This window comes from Amphiprion ocellaris, chromosome 11, assembly GCF_022539595.1.
Source record: "Amphiprion ocellaris isolate individual 3 ecotype Okinawa chromosome 11, ASM2253959v1, whole genome shotgun sequence".
Taxonomy (NCBI): domain Eukaryota; kingdom Metazoa; phylum Chordata; class Actinopteri; family Pomacentridae; genus Amphiprion; species Amphiprion ocellaris.
Window position 1 is genome coordinate 148,933 of NC_072776.1, and position 20,801 is coordinate 169,733.

Below are 20,801 nucleotides of genomic sequence, written 5' to 3' on the forward strand. Positions count from 1 at the left end.
TGGAGGCAGATATAGTTTTATATCATACAATATTAAATAAAATCAAAAGGTACATACACAAACAAACAAAGGTAAATTGGCTCCCTGACATGCATGAATATGAATATTTATAACGTTAAACAAATAAAACGTTATAAATAAACAGCCCTCCGGCTCTGCACTACTATTGGGCCACCACACGGAAGAAGCCGGTGACGTCCACGGCTTGTCATTGGACACCGGGAGATGACACGTTTGTGCGGGAAGCTTTGATCTCCGTGGGTGGTCCACTTTGTCCATTCATAAACAGCCTGTCATTAAAGAAAGATCGTACAGACACTCACAGGATTTAAACACGACTACCAGAGACTGGATATAAAGCATAGTCTTTATTTATTTACTGGATATAAAGCATAGTCTTTATTTACAGTCTCTGACGGCTACTGATATCCAGCAGAGCTCAGGAAAATGTTCCTCTGCCCGACCTAATCCTAAACCCTAACAATACAGGAAAATGTTTCTCTGCCCTACCTAACCCTATACACAGCAGCAACAGCATGCCATGTTATAAGACGTTCTATTTATTATAATGTTAAATGGCGACATGAAAACAGTTTTCCTCCACGACCACCCACACTGAGGAGGAGGAGGAGGAGGAGAACGAGAACTCCTTTACAGCCGCAGCTGGCCGTTTGTGATTCGGCTGAGGAGGAACAAACGTTCCCAGAGTTTAACTAGCCCTCCTGGTTTTCAGCTTTCTGGGGTTTTTCTGACTCGGTTCTCTGCTAGAGTCGGTACAAGACGAGGAAGATGGAGGTTTTGTCGCCGTCGAGGGGGAAGTGGAGCCGCAGGGCCGACAAAGAGCAGGTAAAGAGCTCCCTTAGAGGGGACAATGGGAGAAAGTTGGAGCTAAACCCGGTTAAATAACGGGAGAAAGATGGAGCTAAACCTGGCTAACTAACGGGAGAAAGATGGAGCTAAACCCGGTTAACTAACGGGAGAAAGATGGAGCTAAACCTGGCTAACTAACGGGAGAAAGTTGGAGCTAAACTCGGCTAATTAACGAGAGAAAGTTGGAGCTAAACCTGGCTAACTAACGGGAGAAAGATGGAGCTAAACCCGGTTAACTAACGGGAGAAAGATGGCGCTAAACCTGGCTAACTAACGGGAGAAAGTTGGAGCTAAACTCGGCTAATTAACGAGAGAAAGTTGGAGCTAAACTCGGCTAATTAACGAGAGAAAGTTGGAGCTAAACCTGGCTAACTAACGGGAGAAAGATGGAGCTAAACCTGGCTAACTAACGGGAGAAAGATGGAGCTAAACTCGGCTAATTAACGAGAGAAAGTTGGACCTAAACTCGGCTAATTAACGAGAGAAAGTTGGACCTAAACTCGGCTAATTAACGAGAGAAAGTTGGACCTAAACTCGGCTAATTAGCGAGAGAAAGTTGGACCTAAACTCGGCTAATTAACGAGAGAAAGTTGGAGCCAAACCTGGCTAACTAACGGGAGAAAGATGGAGCTAAACCCGGTTAACTAACGGAAGAAAGATGGAGCTAAACTCGGTTAACTAACGGGAGAAAGTTGGAGCTAAACTCGGTTAACTAACGGGAGAAAGTTGGAGCTAAACTCGGTTAACTAACGGGAGAAAGTTGGAGCTAAACCTGGCTAACTAACGGGAGAAAGTTGGAGCTAAACTCGGCTAACTAACGGGAGAAAGTTGGAGCTAAACCTGGCTAACTAACGGGAGAAAGTCGGAGCTAAACTCGGTTAACTAACGGGAGAAAGTTGGAGCTAAACTCAGTAAACTAACTGGAGAAAGATGGAGCTAAACCTGGCTAACTAACGGGAGAAAGATGGAGCTAAACTCAGTAAACTAACGGGAGAAAGATGGAGCTAAACTCGGTAAACTAACGGGAGAAAGATGGAGCTAAACCTGGCTAACTAACGGGAGAAATATGGAGCTAAACTCTGTTAACTAACGGGAGAAAGTTGGAGCTAAACTCGGTTAACTATTGGTAGTTATTTTAGCTCACCGTTAGCGTAGCGCTGCTAACTCCTCACTGAATTTACCAGCATTTAGTACAGAAAGCTTGAATTTACCAGCATTTAGCTGTACAGAAAGCTAAAAAATGTTGAGTTTTAAAGTTATTTTTTGCTGCTGTTTTCATACTCAATTAACTGACAACATTTATGCGCTTCTGGTGACAAAAATGTGAACAAACGAAAAGTTTTTACAGCTTGAACTGTGAACACTGAGGATTTTAGATTCTGGTGCTTTTAGTTTGGTGTAAAGATTTTAAATGCAGTTATCCAGTTTTCAAAACCTGACAGTAAAACGATGAAAACAAAGAATCCAAGTATCTAAACGTTTTGCATGCTAAAATCCTAGTAAGTAACTTAGTTTATTTATATATATATATATATATATATATATATATATATATATATATATATATATATATATATATATATATATATATATATATATATATGTCACCTTTTCACATTATTATTGCTTGTACAGATACATGTAAGGAGACAAGTATTGTTGGAGCTGTAGTTAGATTTTAAAAGCTGTTTAGGAGTGTCCATGTATCTGCTTATAGCTGCATTATTGTGTATTAATTTTATAGAATTTATTGAATGTGAAGCACAGCTTTATAGATGCTATAAAGAGGTATTTCTTTTTTAAATTACATAAATTCAACATTCTACAATTTTAGGAACTTGGATTATGAATTATATATTTATATATTATATATAAATATATAATTTATATTATATATAAATATAATTATATATTATATAATTATATATAATTATATATATTATATAATTATATTTTGTTTCTGGAGTCCAGTCTGAGCTTCTTTCCTAGATGACATGACTTGAATTAATCAGATATTACCAACCACTGACTGATTTCATTCAGGCATTTTGCTTAGTTATTTGTTGGTTGCCTAAATATTCAAATTAAAATGCGTTGTGCAGGATTTTCTTTCCTGAGTTTCACAAAATAAGTTCAAGCAGCTTGTTTTTATGTGCAGTTTTTTATTCGGCTTTTTAGATCAAAAAAGGAATGTATTATGAATTGAATTGAATTTGGGAACACCTTGCAATCACATGTTGGGAATTTCAAAGAGGTGATTTCAGGCCACATAAATCTGGACTGATGATGTTTAAAGCAACTATCTCAATATTCAAATCTCTACAGCCTGTTTCTGCTTCCATTGATTCTTTGCTTGGTGTCAGAAAGCTAAAATATTCTTCAGAGGTCTATAAATGATTTTAGAAATGCTTTCTTTGTTCGGTTCTTTTACATCCGTTCTGTTTCTAACCACCACCTCCTCCTTAGCAGTCTCCTACCGTTGCTTCTCCTGTGCGGTGGCCTCGTCTCTCACCATGAACTCCAGTAGGAACTGCTCTGCTGTGGGTAATGGCGAGGGTCTTGCTGCCCTGGAGTCGGTCTCCATCGTGACCATCATGCTCCTCGCCTGCCTGGGGAACCTGCTGATCGTGGCGACTCTTTATCGCCGACCTTATCTACTCACACCCAGCAACAAGTTTGTGTTCAGCCTGACTCTGTCCAACCTGCTGCTGTCGGTGCTGGTGCTGCCATTCGTGGCCGTGAGCTCGGCCAGGAGAGAGTGGGTGTTCGGGGTGGTGTGGTGCAACTTCACCGCTCTGCTGTACCTGCTCATCAGCTCTGCCAGCATGCTGACCCTTGGAGCTATCGCTATCGACAGGTGAGTGCCAGGTTAAGTACTGTAGTTCCTTATTTTTATTGGGCCACATTAACAAAGCATGAACATTACGACAGCGTTTCCAAACAGCAGCCATTAGAATTATTTAGAGCCGTGTTTCTTTTCCTCATTTCAGCTCAGTTTTGGTCTCTACCTGCCCTTGAGGGAAAATTTGTGGCTCTTTAGCTGCCAAATCACTGCCTTGTTTACCAGCTTGTGCAGTTTGGTTCTATTCAGGTAGTGTGTTGTTGATTTACTGTCTGCAGCTGGACTGACACAGAGGAAAATACGAGCTGTAAAACAGAGCAATGAGCTGAAAGATTCAAAAACTCTCTGTTAAGATGAAGGAATGTACAGAATGGTCATTTTCTGTTGCATTGAGTGGCACCTTAGTGATTGATGCAGCATTATATACAAACTTTTAACCTACTTTTAGGCAGATATAGCAGCAGCCTGAGGATTAACAGGCTTGTTACCAGAATTTGTTCATGTGTCCTTGAGAGTGGCAGCTCATTGGCCAGCGGTTGTGTTAAACAGTTTCCACATGTGGACGAGCTCGAGACAAACGTTTGACCCTCTACATTAAGCATGTTGAGATTTAATCGATCACAAACCATGAAAAGTGCACTTTTTCCACAGTGACACGTCTGTTCTCACAATGTTTCCCACTAGATGCTGTCTGTAGAGCAATTTGAGGATTTAAAGATCACAGTAATAGCTTCATGCATCATCCTCTGTTTTTTTTTCTTGACAAAGTGGAGGAGATGGATGCTTTATTCAGCTGAACACATGAAGTGAATTTTTAATCAATCTTTGTATAGTAAATGAGTCTCAACAAAGGATGAAGCTTTGATATGACCAGGGAGAAATTTACATTTAATTACTATCAAATGTCCAGTGTTGACTAAGGGAACAGTTTTACCTCTGACTTCCATTTGAATTGGGTTTATTTTTGGAACTCTTAATCTGTATATCTGAGATTATCCCCATTGGTATGAATATAAAAAATAAGTACAAGTGTCTTTATTTTTATGTCTTAAGTCTTGCTGTAAACAAGATTCGACACTTAACAAAGTGGTTCTCACTAACTTGACCGGAAGATGTTATTTTGGTGTTTTTCCCAGTGAGGTCAGACCTTTAAATAAGACTGGTTAACCACACACTTCAGGTCGTGGTATTTTTCTGAAGATTTTCCAGCTCGAGTGATGAGCATGAAATGGGCTTACACACCAAGTAAATGCCTGCCAACATGAATGCACTATTCATCTGCTGAGCTTAGATTATTTTGCTTCATTTCTATTTTTAGAAAGGAAAAATTAACACAAAACATCTGGCACACATAAAGCTGATGAGCATACCACACTCCATTTACATGTTTTTAATCAGACATTTTTGTGAGAAATTTAGTAATTTCTAGGTTATAATATAGAGTAAAATATTTTGTGACTGAAATAACGATTTTGCAGTTTTTAGTCTATTGTGTGTCGCCTACATTTCTGTGTGTCTGCCTGTTAAAACTAAATTACTCAGTTGGGAAGTTGAACTTTTTGTGGTTTAAAAATGAGAAGCTATTTTTGAAAAATCTAATCACTTGGACACTAATAATACAAAATCAATGTTCTGCCTAAATAATTGTTCATCAAATATTTCAGTGTGTCTGGATTTTCTGGTTTTCCTTATTTTGTGTAATTTTAAATGTAACTTTTGGCTTTGAATTGCTTGTTCAGAAAAACAAGCAATTAAAATGAGCATTTTTGTTATTTTCCCAAGTGTTAAAAACTAAAGAACTGAGCTATTTAATCAGTATTAAAGGTAACACCAAGTAGCTGCAATTCCCATTTAAAATCAGTGAGTACCAGTGTGTTATTCCTGTTCAGTAAGACCTGCTGTAATTCCTCTGTAGCATAAAGTCCTCGCTGTTCTCACTGCGTCCTAATTAACCTCTGCACCTTTGGGGATTTCTGATTACAGTGCATGTTTTTGTTCTCCCGCCAAAACCCTCTTTTCTGTTCTGTTTGCAGCTTTTAGGAAAACACTTCACAGAGTCATTTTGGGGGAAAAGTGCAGCTTTTAGCTTCTGTATCACTCACTTCAATCTGAGCAGCCTCTGTGTTACTGGGTCAGAAACCTCCCTAGAGAACAGCGTTGACTTCTTGTTCAGATTTTATGATTTTTTTACTGTGCTCTTCTCTCATCGCTGCAGGTACTACGCCGTGCTCTACCCGATGATCTACCCGATGAAGATCACAGGGAACCGGGCGGTGGTCGTCATCGCCTACGTGTGGTTTCACTCCCTGGTAGGATGTCTGCCTCCTCTGTTTGGCTGGTCCTCCTTCGAGTTCGACTGCTTCAAGTGGACTTGTGTGGCGTCTTGGCACCGAGAGCCGAGCTACACGGCCTTCTGGGTCTCCTGGTGCATCCTTCCCCCCTTCTTAGTCATGCTGGCGTGTTACGGCGTCATTTTCCGTGTTGCTCGTATGAAAGCCCGTAAGGTACACTGTGGGACGGTGGTCGTGGCCCAGGACGACTCCACTGGAGCTCAGAGGAACGGCCGTAAGAACTCCAGCACCTCGACTTCCTCTAACGGGAGCAGACGGAGCCTGGTGTACGCAGGGAGTCAGTGTAAGGCCTTCGTCACCATCCTAGTGGTGATCGGCACCTTTCTCATGACCTGGGGGCCGTATGTCGGGGTGGTTTGCACCGAGGCTTTGTGGGGGCAGAGCGGTGTGTCTCAGGGGCTGGAGACTCTGGTGGTGTGGCTTTCTTTCTGCAGCGCTGTGTGCCACCCGCTCATTTACGGCCTGTGGAATAAAACGGTGAGGAAGGAGCTGCTGGGGATGTGTTTTGGAGATCGCTACTACAGAGAGTCATTCGCTACGCGGCAACGGACGTCCCGCCTCTTCAGCATCTCCAACAGAATCACAGGTGGGACAACGGCTGACTCAGATCAGTTCAGAGGAGGCTCATTCTGGGTTTGGATTTCTCACCTATTTATGTTAGGATGCCAAATCACATATCAAAACTAAACAGGAAACTCTGAATAGAACGATGAGCATGTTTGCAGGAACACAGGTAGCTCAGTTATGATCATGTTTTGGACTTATTGATTTTGATTTCTGTACAAGTAAATAATAAAACCTGGAAAAGAATTTAACTGGGTTTTAAAAAACTTGATTATGCTAGAGCTAAGTGATAGAAACATAAACACTGGCAGCAGCAGAAGCATCGCACAATTAGTAAACAAAGAGTTTAATGTGCTTGGTCAGTGAGATGATAAAAAGCATCATAATGGCTAACCCTAACACTAACCCCAATGTCGACATATTTGAGCCTAGAGCTAACCCTAACACCAACGTCGACATATTTAAGCCTGGGGCTAACCCCTAACCCTAATGTCAACATATTTAAGCCTAGGGCTAACCCCTAACACAAACCCTAACGTTGAAATATTTAAGCATAGAGCTAACCCCTAACCCTAACATCGACGTATTTAAGCCTAGGGCTAACCCCAACCTCTAACCCTGACGTCGAGATATTTAAGCCTAGGGCTAACCCCTAACCCGAACGCTAACCCTAATGTTGACATATTTAAGCCTGCAGCAGACGGTAACTAGACCACCATGGACAGTGCCACATGTCGACACTTGTAGTTAGATTGACTGAAGGTTAAAGGCTACAAGGACATCAGATTAATGATCCCAGAAATGCCAGTTTTTAACAGTACAGGTATCATTAACCAGCGTTTTTCCTGTTTACACGTATGACCTGATGTTTGTGTTCATGTAAACATCAGATCTCCAGTATGATAAAAACCAGGGTGATGTCAGTGTTAGTGCAAAGAGTGTTGGAATAAATGTATAAATGTTCAATTAGTGTAGTAATTTAACTTGTATACATATAGTGGATGGTTTAAAAAAAAAGTTTTTAAAAAAAAAAAATAAATAAAAAATAAATAAATATATATATATATATATATATATATATATATATATATATATATATATATATATATATATATATATATATATATATAAATAAAAATAAAAATAAGAGATGTGCAATATTGGGTTTTTTTTTGCCAATAACTGATCTGCCGATATTGTCCAACTCTCAATTTCCGATTCCGATATCAACCAATATCTGTGGGCTATTTAACTAATTCTAGGTAACATCACATATCTCCTGTGGTGGAATTAACACATCATGTGTCATTTTATTGTGATGCTCCATAAGATGCATTCTTAGATACAACAAATATAAACATTGTATGTGCAAAATAAGAAAACTATTTCAACATAAGTTGTGGAAAAATTGTCTCAAACAACAGTTCACACTATCCCTCTTTGAGTTTATAGTTTGATGATATCATCATTTGTGTGTCGGTTTATGCTGATGAAATCCAGACATTATTTTATCAGTTTTCATGATAGGCCAAAAAAAAACGATATTGACTGATCATACATTTTTATGCCAATGTCAGGCCGATATTACTGGACATCCCTAATAAATATATATATGCCTGTGCCATCATATGCAGCCTGTTTAGATGCATTTCTGTGCTCTATTCCAGTCACATAAGAACCTGTTTGTGTTGTTTCAGACCTGGGTATGTCCCCACACCTGACTGCCATGCTGGCTGGTGGAGGACATCTGTTGGCCCCAGAGAGCAGCACAGGAGATACTGGCTTCAGTTTCACTCAGGAGTCATGTGAGTGTTGCACCCAGGAAGAAAAAGAAATAGGAAAAATAACCCCTGAAATGTGTCAGATCCATCCTTCTTATACAGTTTGTGCTGTATACCTGATGTCTACCTTGTCATACTAACAGGACGTTATACAGCAGTGAATATTTGTATTAATTTGTTTGTAACTTAAATGAGTAATGTGTCAAAGACTATCTGTAATACTGATCATCGTTTTAGTGGGTTTTACATCCTGAATGAATTCATTTTTCACAGATTGAAATTTTGCCCATCTGGCTTTTTAAAACTCAACTGTTGCTGTAAACCTGAAAACAAAAAAGACAGGATTAATAATAATAATAATAATAATAATAATAATAATAATAATAATAATAATAATAATAATAATAATAATAATAATAAATGTATTTATAAAGTGGATTAGTGCGGTGGATGTTCTTACTCACAGCTTAGTTCTAGCCTCGCATTGCTTTTTCACAGCTCAGATTTCAGGTGGAGATGTTGTGCGGAGGGCAAGTAAAGTCGTGTAACACAGAAATGCCTCATTGTTCACCTTATTTCTGTACATTTATGGCTCCATGTTATGAAGATAACCCTTCCTTTCATTGTCGGAGTCCTCTGTAAAGTGTTTGACTGCAGTTAGCTGTGTCCGTTTGTTCCCACGCAGATACAGATATGATGCTGCTGGAGAACTTCTCCACAGACGGCTCGTCCCTCCTACAGCACCACGGGAATCTGTCTGGGAAGAGGAGGAGCTCGGTGACCTTTGAAGACCAGGTGGAGCATTCCAAAGGTATCTGTCATTTACTTCTGGGCTCCACAGAAGATTAGAGAGGAGAGAAGACGCTTCATACTCACTGAGGGTTTTAAAAATGAGCCAGTCAGTCAGCAAATGACAAAACACCAAACACCATAGCTGTTTACTGCAGCATCCTCACTAACAGTTCAACGTTTCCTTCCTCAGCTGAAAACACGTCCTCAGTCCAAGTCCATGCAGAGGTGCACCAATCCCTCGAAACGTTTGCCTCCTGCCTGGCGAAGGCCATAGAGAACGATGCTAAGCTCACCTTGTTCGGGGAGGGTCTGGCTCTGCCAGCCGGACTCTTCACAGCGAGGATGGCACCGAGACCCAGATACCTGGATGGGCAGAGACTGAGGCTGGAGAGCATCGATGAAGGGATAGTCAAAGACGACAGAGATGAAGAAGAGCAGGACGTGGAGGAGAAACCCGCCTGAACACAGCAGTTATCGACTCTTCTCCCCCTCTACACTGTCAGTGAGAGCTGATGAAGTCTGCTCCCTCCCTACATGCTACTGAAAATGATGAGCAAACACCAAGAGGCACATTATTCATTCCACTATGTTGAACCAAACTTTCTTAATGGAATCAAATAGGAACCTGAACTACTGTAACCTGAATGGTCTGATTGTTGGATTCATTTGTTTACTGCTATAAATTATGGTATGTTCTCAGAATAACACATGCCCCATTAGGCAGTATGAAAGAAAATATCACTAGTTTCTGACTAACAGCACTGTGATCGGCTTCCTTTAAAATGCTTCTTTATCACATTAAGAAAAGTCCATTTTCAGCCAATCAACTCTACTGAAGACAGTTAGTCTCCAAACCCTGCAGTCTAATTAGAGGGTTTCTGGTCTGTGTGGGCATTTGCAGCTCTCTCTGTTAGCTTCTTTGCACCAGTCAGTGAGAAACAACGTGGACATTTATCAGTTTTACTGGTTTCTTCCAGTAATTCATCATCTCTAACCTGATTCACGTCACACTGGAAAGAGTTCCTCTCAGTCAAAATCACAGCAGTTATATAGTTATCATCATGAAGTTGTTTTAAAACTAAAAAATACGTAGAAGTTGTAAAATTCTACAAGAATGCAAGAAAGCTCCCGGGAGTCTGGAGTCTGTGCTGCAGGAGAAAGACGTAATGAACAACCAGAGTAGCAGCAGAAAGATGCAATGAACAACCAGAGTAGCAGCAGAAAGATGCAATGAACAACCAGAGTAGCAGCAGAAACATGTAATGAACAACCAGAGTAGCAGCAGAAAGACGCAATGAACAACCAGAGTAGCAGCAGAAACATGCAATGAACAACCAGAGTAGCAGCAGAAAGACGCAATGAACAACCAGAGTAGCAGCAGAAAGATGCAATGAACAACCAGAGTAGCAGCAGAAAGACGCAATGAACAACCAGAGTAGCAGCAGAAAGACGCAATGAACAACCAGAGTAGCAGCAGAAAGACGCAATGAACAACCAGAGTAGCAGCAGAAAGACGCAATGAACAACCAGAGTAGCAGCAGAAAGACGCAATGAACAACCAGAGTAGCAGCAGAAAGACGCAATGAACAACCAGAGTAGCAGCAGAAAGACGCAATGAACAACCAGAGTAGCAGCAGAAAGACGTAATGAACAACCAGAGTAGCAGCAGAAAGACGCAATGAACAACCAGAGTAGCAGGAAGCAGCTACAGCTGGATCAAAAGTGAGGGTTAAAAATACTCTCCACTGACAAAAACAACACCATATCTAGTCAGGTGGGAGTAACTGCCTCCAGTGTTTGATTTATGGTGTTTCTATGTATATTTATAACTTGGATTAGTTTCATTACCTGCAGTCTAATCAAAGTGCAAACACCTGTGCAGGTGTGCAGGACCTTTAATGGAATGAAGACGACATTTTAAAGGGAGCAGAAAACGAAGCTTCAGCTCGTTTAGACTCAGCAGCTGGACGACAAAGATTTGTGTTTGTTTTCACACTTCTGTGACTGATTGTAATTCTCTACTTAAACACACACTACACAACACACCACACTACACAACACGCCAACAACACAACATACTACACAACACGCCAACAACACAACACGCCAACAACACAACACGCCAACAACAAGGCGAATGCTCAACGATGATGGAGGAAACACCTTTTACTGAAGACATTTGTGTCCCAGCAGGAAGAAAAAGGTGTAAATTATAGTTAATCATGGCTGAATTCCATTGAACTGCCTCATTTACATGGTTTTAGTGTTATTTATGCAACACCAGCCATGTTTCTGTGGAACTGAACGGGAAGCTGACTTTTGAAATGTTGCAGAAAAGAAAATGAGGCGTGTTTCCATCAGTGGTTTGGAGCAGATAAAGTGAGATGTGATCAGAAGGTGGCGGTGTATACTGTGATACGTATGGCTGGAATAAACTGCGGAAACAGAAGCAGCTGTTTACCACCAGAAAACCTGAAAGAAGGAGGAAAAATAGAACTGCCGTCTAGGAGATGAAAATGTGGGGAGGTCTTTAAGACGAGGCAGAAACAGCCGATCAGTCGTGAGAATTAAAAGTCCACGACGTTGGATCTTATTTGGAAAACCGTCCATCACCCGTGAAGCACATTGACTTTTTCAGAAAAGGCAAAACCACCTCAAGTGAGTGAAATATCAGAGTTTTTACACATTTTTTCATTTACAGCAACCTTTAGTAATGCAACAAACGCTGCAGGTGATAACTGCCCTCGTTTTCAGTTGATCTGTCCATTATTTTCTAGGTTAGGTGTTTAAGATGTCAGAAAATGATGAAAAATATTAAATAGTGTTTCCAAAAGCCCAAGATGACAACCTGAGATGTATTGTTTTGTTCTCATCGCAAAGATATTCAGTTTACAATGACAGAGGAAATAACTTCTCAAAACAGTTAAGCAATTATCAAAGCTGTTTCCAACTAATTAACAGTTGACAGTTAATTATATAATCGGCTTATTGATTAATTATTTAATCACAGTAGCTTGAAACGTGAAACCTCCACATGAAATCTGTTGATGGAAACACGTATGCTGACTAACGCTTGAACAGAATCAAGGTTTCTATGCTTTTCCTGTTCCGATAGGAAGGTTTACTGATGTCGGCAATCTGTTGATGTAAATGTGTGAGTTCCTCCTGCAGTGCATGCTGGGATAGCTCTGAATAGGAATGAATGGGTTTAGGAAATCAGCCCTGATCTGCTGGCTGACATTAATCAGGAACCTGCAGAGTGAGATGATATGTGGGTTAAAAACAGGCCTTTCATTTCACGATCACCTGTACCTGTGGACATTCATGCTAATTGTACTTGAACATACGTGTTCTCTACTGCACGCCAGAGGAGGTGGTTGTTGCCGTTTATTAGCAGTGAAGACCAAATGAGGAAAATGGATTCAGGAGTCAGAAGTCTGGATTCACTCATGAAGACAACAGTCAAGAAACAGAACCTGTAAATATCTAGTGGTACATGTAGCTCTATTTAAACTAAAACACTCCGTTTACTATCAGAGAAGAACCTGAGAGGAGAGTTGTTCTCCGTAGAGCCGGTGCTTCAGTCTTACCTTGTATTTTTCATATTACGTTTGAACAGGTACTACTTTTATAAGAGAAAGAAGTGATGTAACCTTTTGATTTTTGCTATACAGTAATACAGATATTTGCATTAAAGCTTTTTATTAAGATTCTTCTATTACTTTTTTACATAAATGTTCCATAAAACATTATTTCCTGTGTCTGCTGTGGAAGAGGGTTGAACAGCGCCACCTGCCAGCAGTTTCTAGCTTTACTTTGTCTCTTCTTTTTTAATAGAAAAATACCTAATTTGGAAACACACTTGTTCTGAAATCACTTCAGTGTCCTTAAAGGCTTCTAACCATCGTGATTAAAGAAATTTCAGGGAAAAGGCTTAAGATTTGAAGCTTCAGTTTGAATGTAAACTTAATTAATTGTAACTTTAGTTATTTTTTTGTCCAGATGTGAGTCGACTTGCTGCATTAAAACAAATGTTTTCAGTTTCCTTCCAGAGTTTCATTAGTTTAACATCTGGAAAAGGGTGAAAATATTTAAAGGATGGGTTCCATTTTTTTAAAAAAATCTGTCCTGCATATTAAGGAAGTGAATTAATTCCAGATCACATGACCTGCTCCACATGATGTCATTTCCTCCTGAAGAAAAGACTGGCCAGACTCCAAGGCTTTCTGACTTATTTAATAGAAAGTAGTCAACAGGTTTACTACAATATCTTTAGACATCAGTTGTATATCTAATATTTAGAAGAATCTTTCTCTAAAATGCCATGTGGTGTTTGGTTCTAGGCTGTCATGTTGGTTTTAGGCCTGAAAACTGCAAAAATGTCGACTATGATACAAAAAGTCCCATTATCATATACTGACCCTTCTATTCAGCGCAGATTTTTCCCACATTTTGTATAACGTTACACATCTGGGAAGGAGAACCATAGATATGTTTTTTTTCCTTAAAGTTTTTATTCACATGCGTAACTGCCGGAGCAGCATATCAACATTTCTTAGCATTTTGCTACAAATTCAAAAATGTCAAACGTTAACACTGATCAAAGCTCACCTTCTCCTAACAAAATAATATTGCACTTAACATCCTTTCACACCAGCCGCCGTTATACTCACACTTAATTTTTATAAATATATATATGTATGTATGTATGTATGTATGTATGTATGTATGTATGTATGTATATATATATATATGTATGTATATATATATGTATATGTATATGTATATATGTATGTATGTATATATATATATATACATATATATGTATATATATGTATATATGTATATATATATATATATATATATATATATATATATATATATATATATATGTATGTATATACTGACGTCCTTCTTTTTGCATTCACACAGATGTAGCTTTTATCCTCATACACAAACATCAGTAAGAAAGTCATCTTAAAAAACACGAGGCTAGAAATTACACTAATTTTCAAAAGGAAGTATTCTATACTATACTTGTACAAATCTCAGGTATTTTTCAAGTGCTATACAGCAAGAAGAAATAGTGTTTTCTTTAAAATAAAATGCCATCTGGCTACTGCTCGTCCTCATTTTCTTGGCCTGAACCTTCAGAGCGATCGCCTTCTAGTCGATCTACGAGGAGGAAAAAGGCCGATATTAAAGAGTAGGAGTGGGGAGGAAGTGAAACGTGGATGTCGGTGTGTGTTTACCTGATCGGATGTGATTTAGGGAGGCCAACATTCGCAGCATGAAAGAGGCCGGGACTGTGATTGTGTTTCTTGTTTCCTCAAGCATCAGCTCATTTCGAGTTATTACCTGGTGGGACGAAAAGAAGAAAGGCGAAGGTAAAAAGGATCATAAGGAAGAGTGAAAATAACATGTTTTTAAAGGAACCCTGGGATTTTGGGACAAACTGTCATGAAGACTACGTCAAGCACAATCAGCTGAACCACATCTCATCTGACGGAGGAAAACATGGCATGTTGATAATGAAAAGATCAGCAGCAGTCTGATGTCTAGACGGTAAATAAGAGACAGACCGGTTAGCTTAGCACAAAAACAGCAGCTCTCTAAGTTAGGGTTAGTTCATCCACATGTTGCAGCTCATTTAAAGAGCATGAACAGAACTGATGTTCATTTTTAACGACCCACAAACTATTTAATATCTTTATTGTCATCATGTTTGGATTACTCTAACAGCCTTTTTAACACTCCTAAATAATAAAACTAAAACCAGCTCCAAACAGTGAAGACCTGAGCACTGGGCTAAAGCTTTAGCTTCTCTACACCTCCAGCATGTTTTAGAATCACTTTTAGGGTTCCTGTAATTAAGCACCACATGGTCAGACTCCTTCTCACACTTTGAGATCCTCATACAGTAGTTTTCAATCTGTTCCAGACTCCTAGCCGAAGCCTCTGAAAGAACGTCTGCTGGAGGCTCCACGGTCTGATTATCACACCTGGACTTGTTTTATACGTATCCAGGTTGTTTTCTCCTGACCGGATCCTTGCTGGTGTCGTGTCGCTGCCAGTCAAAGGTTTGGACCTTCTCATGTTCTCTTTATCTTCATGACTATTTCCATTTTAGATTCTCACTTATGGCATCAGACTATGAATGAACACAGATGGACTGCCTCATGAAGCTCATCCAGAGAATACCAAGAGTGTTCAAAGCAGGAACTGAAGCAAAGGGTGGCCATTGTGAAGAATCTAAAATATAAAACATGTTTTGACTTATTTCACACTTTTTTTGTTTCCTCCATAATTCCAGATGTGTTTATAGTTCTGATGCCTTCAGTGAGAATCTACAATAAAACAGTCATGAAGATAAAGAAACAACATTGAATGAGAAGCTGTGTCCAAACTAAAGACTGGTGGTATACCTCGCTTTGGATAAAAGCGTCTGCTAAATGAATCTGTAGAAATAACAGCCTGAAGCTGTGGAATAACTGCCTTCAGAACACTGGCGGACTGAAGCAGGAGCTTTTATTTAATCTCAGCTTTCAATGTTCCTGATTTATCTGATTCTGGTCAATACTTTGCTCATGGATCTCATCAGTGTTAATTCTGATATGACTGCTTGGTTCTTCTGTTCTCTTTTCACTGTTTTTTACTCAAGAATCACAACGGAGTACGTCCGTCTGTTAGCAACATTACTCTAAAACAGAATCACGGATTTGGATGAAATTTCCAGGGAAGGTCAGAAATGACACAAAGACCAAGTGATTAGATTTTAGCAGTGATGCAGCTTATAGTCTGGATCCACGGATTTGTTCAAGATTTCTGCATCATTGCTAGATAGCAGCACGGCGTCACTGTAACCATGACAACAAGTGAACACTGTCAGCTGCCTGCTGATGATCACATGATTGTGATCCTACTATAAATCCATCACTGAGGACTTATCAGGACTTACCCATCAGAAATGATCCAAGGAACAACTGATTAAATTGTGGGGGTGTTTCTGAGTCCCATCAATTCCCGCCGCCTGCTACATATTTAGGTCACGTGATTTGGTATCCGTACATAAAGTACACATGCAGAACACACCTGTATTCAGGTCATTATGTTAGTGGGTACATCTATATTAAATGGACCCATTCTATGTTGCCGTGATTTCTGATCATCAATAACTAATAAATAAATGCTGCATTTCTGACATATGGGGGAATGAGCAGCCTTGGAGGAGGGCTGCGCTCTCTGAGTGCTTTTCTTGTTCTGTTTTGTTTCTGACTTTTGCTGGCTATGTGAAGCACTTTGCTTTGATACATGATCTAGACTTCAGATTCTTTTGTCTAAAGCACTATTTTTTGAGGCAGGCTAGAGAGAGATGAATGAGTAACAGGTCTGATACGAATTAGTAACACAAAAATGAAGCCAGTGGAGAGTAAACGAAGTTTTTCACAACAGACATTTTGACTTGTCACAACAAAGCACATCGTGTTAATGACAGGTTAGAGTGTCCTTTGATGCTGCTTCACTGAATAATAATCATCATCTATTCCATCTGTGTTTTCCCTCTGTGACAAGTAAAGTCTGTAAAAAGTGGAGCTGCTGCTTTTAGAGTCATTTGTCGAGGTTTTAGCCACATTCAGTCCAGTAGGATCTGAGCTTTCTGATGTGTGGCGTTACCATGACCAATATGTTGACACAGAAATACACATTCCTATTTACCAAATTAAACCTCTCAAATGTTCTGTTTTTGAATTTGGGGACTTGCAAATGTTGGTTTGTCTTAATTATTGTGGTTGATGCTGCTTCTGTCTCATATCTTGACACATAAACACACTGATCAGCCAATCACACCACTGGTTCTACCTCATCAGCGAGGACCCTGTTGAAAGACGGCGATTCTTCCAGCGGCGACCAAATCTTGATATCGTAGTCGATCCCTGAAGAAGCCAGAACTGAAACAGACAAGGAAATGAGCATCAAGCTAACACACCAGGAGACATGGTCATATGATCCTGGAGCAGATGTTTGCAGCTGCAGGGACTCACTGGGGTCATAGGGATGCGGTTGCAGGCAGTTCACCACGTGGTTGTCGGCTTCCAGCAGCATGAGGTGCTCTGCAGTGTGTCTGTCCCAGATGAAGATGTGTCCGCAGTCGGAGCCGCTCATCACAAAGTTGTTGCCCCAGAAACACGATTCTTTTATCTAGACGTGGAAAAAGCACCTTAGATTATTAAACTGCTGGCAGTTAGTGTCAGATGAGAACAGCTGCACCAATCAATCAATCAACCAAACAATCAACCAATCAAAGTTTATTTCTATAGTCCTTTCCAGCAGCCCAAAGGGTGACCAAAGTGCTTCACGGTAAAACACAAGAAAATAACTTAGAAACACTGCAGTAACTTAAAACAGGACAAACTCTTGCCCTCAGTGAGTAAAAAAATGGGAGAGGAGCAAAGAAAACGTCTAGAAACTGCTTGGGGTTTAGAGGGTGAAACGATGTGTGTTTATTTATGAGCTTTAAAGGATGTATTTCTGGATAACTGACTCAGACTAGAAGTTTCCTCCATTTCCAGCTGTTATGCTAAGCTAAGCTAAGTGCCAGTTTCATACTTTACACATCATCTCATCCACCTCCGTTTCTAAAAGCACTTTCCCAGGAGACAACTCTTCCCTCCAGTCTAACAGGACCAAGCCTGAGGTTTACCATGGTCCTGGAGTTACGGTGGCCTTTGTAGACCATTTTGACCGAAGGCCTCCTGATATTCTGGGTCTCGCTCTCCTCCATCTCTCGTCTTTCTTTCCTCCTGCGGAACAACTCCTGGATACGAGCCGCCGCTGAACGTCTGAGGAAAAAGAAACCAACATGTGAAAATAAAGCGTCTATAAACACATAAACTCATGCAGTAGCTGCTTAGAAATATCATGCTGTAAATATATGCTGGACTTCCATTTTCAACCAATAACAAACTGTTGGAAACAAACCCAAAGCTAGAAAGCAGCCACTGTGGAGGGAAACACCTGCTGGGTCCATCAGAAGTCACTCAGTTTAACAGATTCTGTTTCTGTATTCTATCAGACACACACTGTAGCTCCAGTACGTAGCTGTTTTAATGCCTTTAAATAGTTCAGCTCCTTCCCATCAGGACGTCATGCACAGGGCTCGTTCATTCTCCATCTCTGAACGTGTAAAAGCAGCTGTGATGCTTCTATTCACACATCTGTGGAGTCAGTGCTCACATGCACAGCAGTCTACAGCCAGCTGAGTGTTTTAATGATCAAACCAAGACAAAGAAAGTTATCAGAAACACGTCACGTCGTGCTCTTGAGTTTAAACACTCTGCAGCACGTCACACTCCAGGTTAGAAGCTTTTAGTGGTCAGTGAAACACGTTACCTGATCATCCTATCTCCTACTGCAGATCCTCTGGAATTAAATCTAGATTTGTAGTAAAACAGTCAATGGCAAGGCGTCACACAGAACTCAAATAAGAACACCACCCTTTGACAGTGAACAATAGAATCTACTGACAGCCTGCATCCAAGCACCTGAGGGGTGTTTTCTTACTTGCAGTGTATAAATAGAAACTAGAGCGTGCTTTGGTCTAACACACCTCTGTCCCTGTCCTCTGAACCTTGTGGACGGGATGAGAATGGGATCGTCGTCGCTGTCGTCGGAGTCCTGGTTTCCCCGTGCAGGCTGACTCTGGGCCTCCTCTCCCTCCTCGGCCCGAGGCTCTGCTCTCCTGCAGCCTGCCGTGTCCTCCGGAGGACTCCTGTCCTGCAGCGAGGACACCGTGGTGTCCCCCTCAGAGGAGCCGGCCGCCGGGACCGGAGCAGCGCTGGAACAGGAGGCGTCACACGGCGGCTCGTTGGAGGCGGCCGGAAAACTCTGCTGCCCCGAGGACTCAGAGGGAGCTGGAGGGACGAGAAAATACACCGAGACAGGAAGGAATGAAATAAAAGAGTCAGCACAGGATGGAGTCACACAGAAACACTCAGAGAACATCTATAGTCATCTATAGTGGAGCCTCCTGGACTCCATCCAGGACCTTATTCTCTTCCATATACCCAGGGTGACACCAACAGCTGAAAACAAATTCCTTGTATGTTGTGTGGCCACTAAAGCTGAAATAAACTGGGTAGCATGCTCAGATTTAGCTGCCTGTTTATGGTCTGTGTCTGTTTCCTGAACCACATCAATCCCATAATAAACAGTGGAAGTCACTCACCCTGCTCCAACGCTGAGCTCTCCATGGACAGACTCTCTCTGCTCTGAACAGCCTCCGAGGTTTTAGGACCTCCGCTGCCCATGGAGCTGGATGTGCTGCTGCTCCTGGAGGCCGACAGTTACAGCTGATAAACACTACAGATGTGGCTGAATTCACAAATTATCACATCAATACTGACCCAAAAGTGTTCAAAGCAAAACATAGAAATCCTCAAAAGGAAGTGGGAGAAAGCTGGAAGCTGCACAGAATGCTCAATAGGTGGACGTATAGAAACGCTAAACGGTTTGTAGGACGCAGAAGCAGCTGCAATGAGCAGCAGGTTACCCAGACAGCATTAAATCAACCAGTCCCTCAACACAGATAGAACCTCATCCCTGCTCATCATTCTCTGGGTGAGATTATCCTGGACAACCAGCTAAATCGCTGTTATAAATTAGAATCACTGAACAGAATGAAAAACAGCGATTCTGCATTGATCACACCTAATCAGTGATGCTGCTGATGTTCAGAATCCACCCGTTACTGACAATAATTAATGAAATACAGCTGTTCGATCTACAGGATCAGCATTCATTGACGTGTCTCCTTCAACACAGCTGCTTTGCTAAGAAGCAGAGTGTGTACAGCTCTAATTTACCAGGCAAACATAAGAACAAAAAATCTGATTGTTTAAATCTGGATGATGTGCCTCTTCAAAGTGCAAAAAAACGACAAACAAAATACAGACCCATGCCCATAGACATGCACAATGGTGACACATTATATTTAAATGGTGGAATAATAGCAACTCATTGAACATTTTATTTCTCATTTTTCCTTCCAAATAGCCTTTTGGTGATGTCAAAGCAGGCTACTGGCAATATGTCTGTCATAATTCCAGTCCTAAAAGGGAAAAACTGGAAATGCAATTCCAGTTTACTGACATAATGCTGGTTTTGTACACGCCAATATTCATGTTTTGTCTTTACTGAGTTTCCTTAATGGAGTGTATTATGAAAAAAAAGTTAAAATCCTGTAAAACTGGACAGTTAAAGCACATAAAGGATTGTCTTCTTTCAATTCTCAGTTCATACGATGTTCACCCTGCATACATCTATCTATCTATCTATAGTCTATCTGTCTATAGTCTATTTATCTAGCTAGTCTATCTATAGTCTATCTATCTATAGTCTATCTATCTATAGTCTATCTGTCTATAGTCTATTTATCTATCTATAGTCTATCTATCTATAGTCTATCTATCTATCTAGTCCATCTATCTATCTATAGTCTATCTACCTCCCTATAGACCTAAAGTCTATCTATCTATAGTGTATCTATCTATAGTGTATCTATCTATAGAGGGTTAGGGTTAGGTGAATATTTGAATTATATAT

General features: G+C 40.4%; 2 protein-coding genes across 8 annotated transcripts in view; one reads left to right on the forward strand and one right to left on the reverse strand.

The window, feature by feature from the left end:
* The first annotated feature begins 330 nt into the window (after positions 1 to 330).
* gpr161a (G protein-coupled receptor 161a) lies at positions 331 to 12,910 on the forward strand. 3 transcript variants are annotated; one of them, XM_023294954.3, is made up of 6 exons: positions 331 to 846; positions 3,337 to 3,727; positions 5,928 to 6,649; positions 8,325 to 8,432; positions 9,094 to 9,219; positions 9,391 to 12,910. In XM_023294954.3, exons 2-6 carry the CDS (start codon positions 3,384 to 3,386, stop codon positions 9,660 to 9,662), a joined length of 1,572 nt encoding a protein of 523 aa, XP_023150722.1. In that variant the 5' UTR covers positions 331 to 846; positions 3,337 to 3,383; the 3' UTR covers positions 9,663 to 12,910. The 3 variants fall into 3 exon arrangements, with proteins under 3 accessions (XP_023150722.1, XP_023150714.1, XP_054870934.1); XM_023294946.3 differs by having other exon boundaries at positions 3,340 to 3,727; XM_055014959.1 differs by lacking the exon at positions 331 to 846 and adding an exon at positions 916 to 1,883 and having other exon boundaries at positions 3,340 to 3,727.
* Positions 12,911 to 13,420: 510 nt separating this feature from the next.
* dcaf6 (ddb1 and cul4 associated factor 6) overlaps positions 13,421 to 20,801 on the reverse strand; it is a 48,658-nt gene continuing 41,277 nt past the window's right edge. For 3 of the 5 annotated variants that reach the window (XM_055014958.1, XM_023294643.3, XM_023294617.3), the window contains 8 exons: positions 19,426 to 19,529; positions 18,808 to 19,111; positions 18,591 to 18,632; positions 17,902 to 18,040; positions 17,243 to 17,399; positions 17,061 to 17,149; positions 14,453 to 14,558; positions 13,421 to 14,375 (listed from right to left, as the gene is read on the reverse strand). In XM_055014958.1, the coding sequence (XP_054870933.1) occupies positions 14,317 to 14,375; positions 14,453 to 14,558; positions 17,061 to 17,149; positions 17,243 to 17,399; positions 17,902 to 18,040; positions 18,591 to 18,632; positions 18,808 to 19,111; positions 19,426 to 19,529 (1,000 nt within the window). In that variant the 3' untranslated portion in view covers positions 13,421 to 14,316. The remainder of the gene's footprint in view (positions 14,376 to 14,452; positions 14,559 to 17,060; positions 17,150 to 17,242; positions 17,400 to 17,901; positions 18,041 to 18,590; positions 18,633 to 18,807; positions 19,112 to 19,425; positions 19,530 to 20,801) is intronic. The other 2 variants (XM_023294626.3, XM_023294634.3) reach the window with 2 other exon arrangements.

Excerpts from the sequence above, each read along its gene's own strand:
- gpr161a (XM_023294954.3), top strand. The coding sequence starts at position 3,384 with ATGAACTCCAGTAGGAACTGCTCTGCTGTGGGTAATGGCGAGGGTCTT. Across the intron at positions 6,650-8,324 it reads CATCTCCAACAGAATCACAG|ACCTGGGTATGTCCCCACAC; the intron begins GTGGGACAACGG and ends GTGTTGTTTCAG. Across the intron at positions 9,220-9,390 it reads CCAGGTGGAGCATTCCAAAG|CTGAAAACACGTCCTCAGTC; the intron begins GTATCTGTCATT and ends TTCCTTCCTCAG.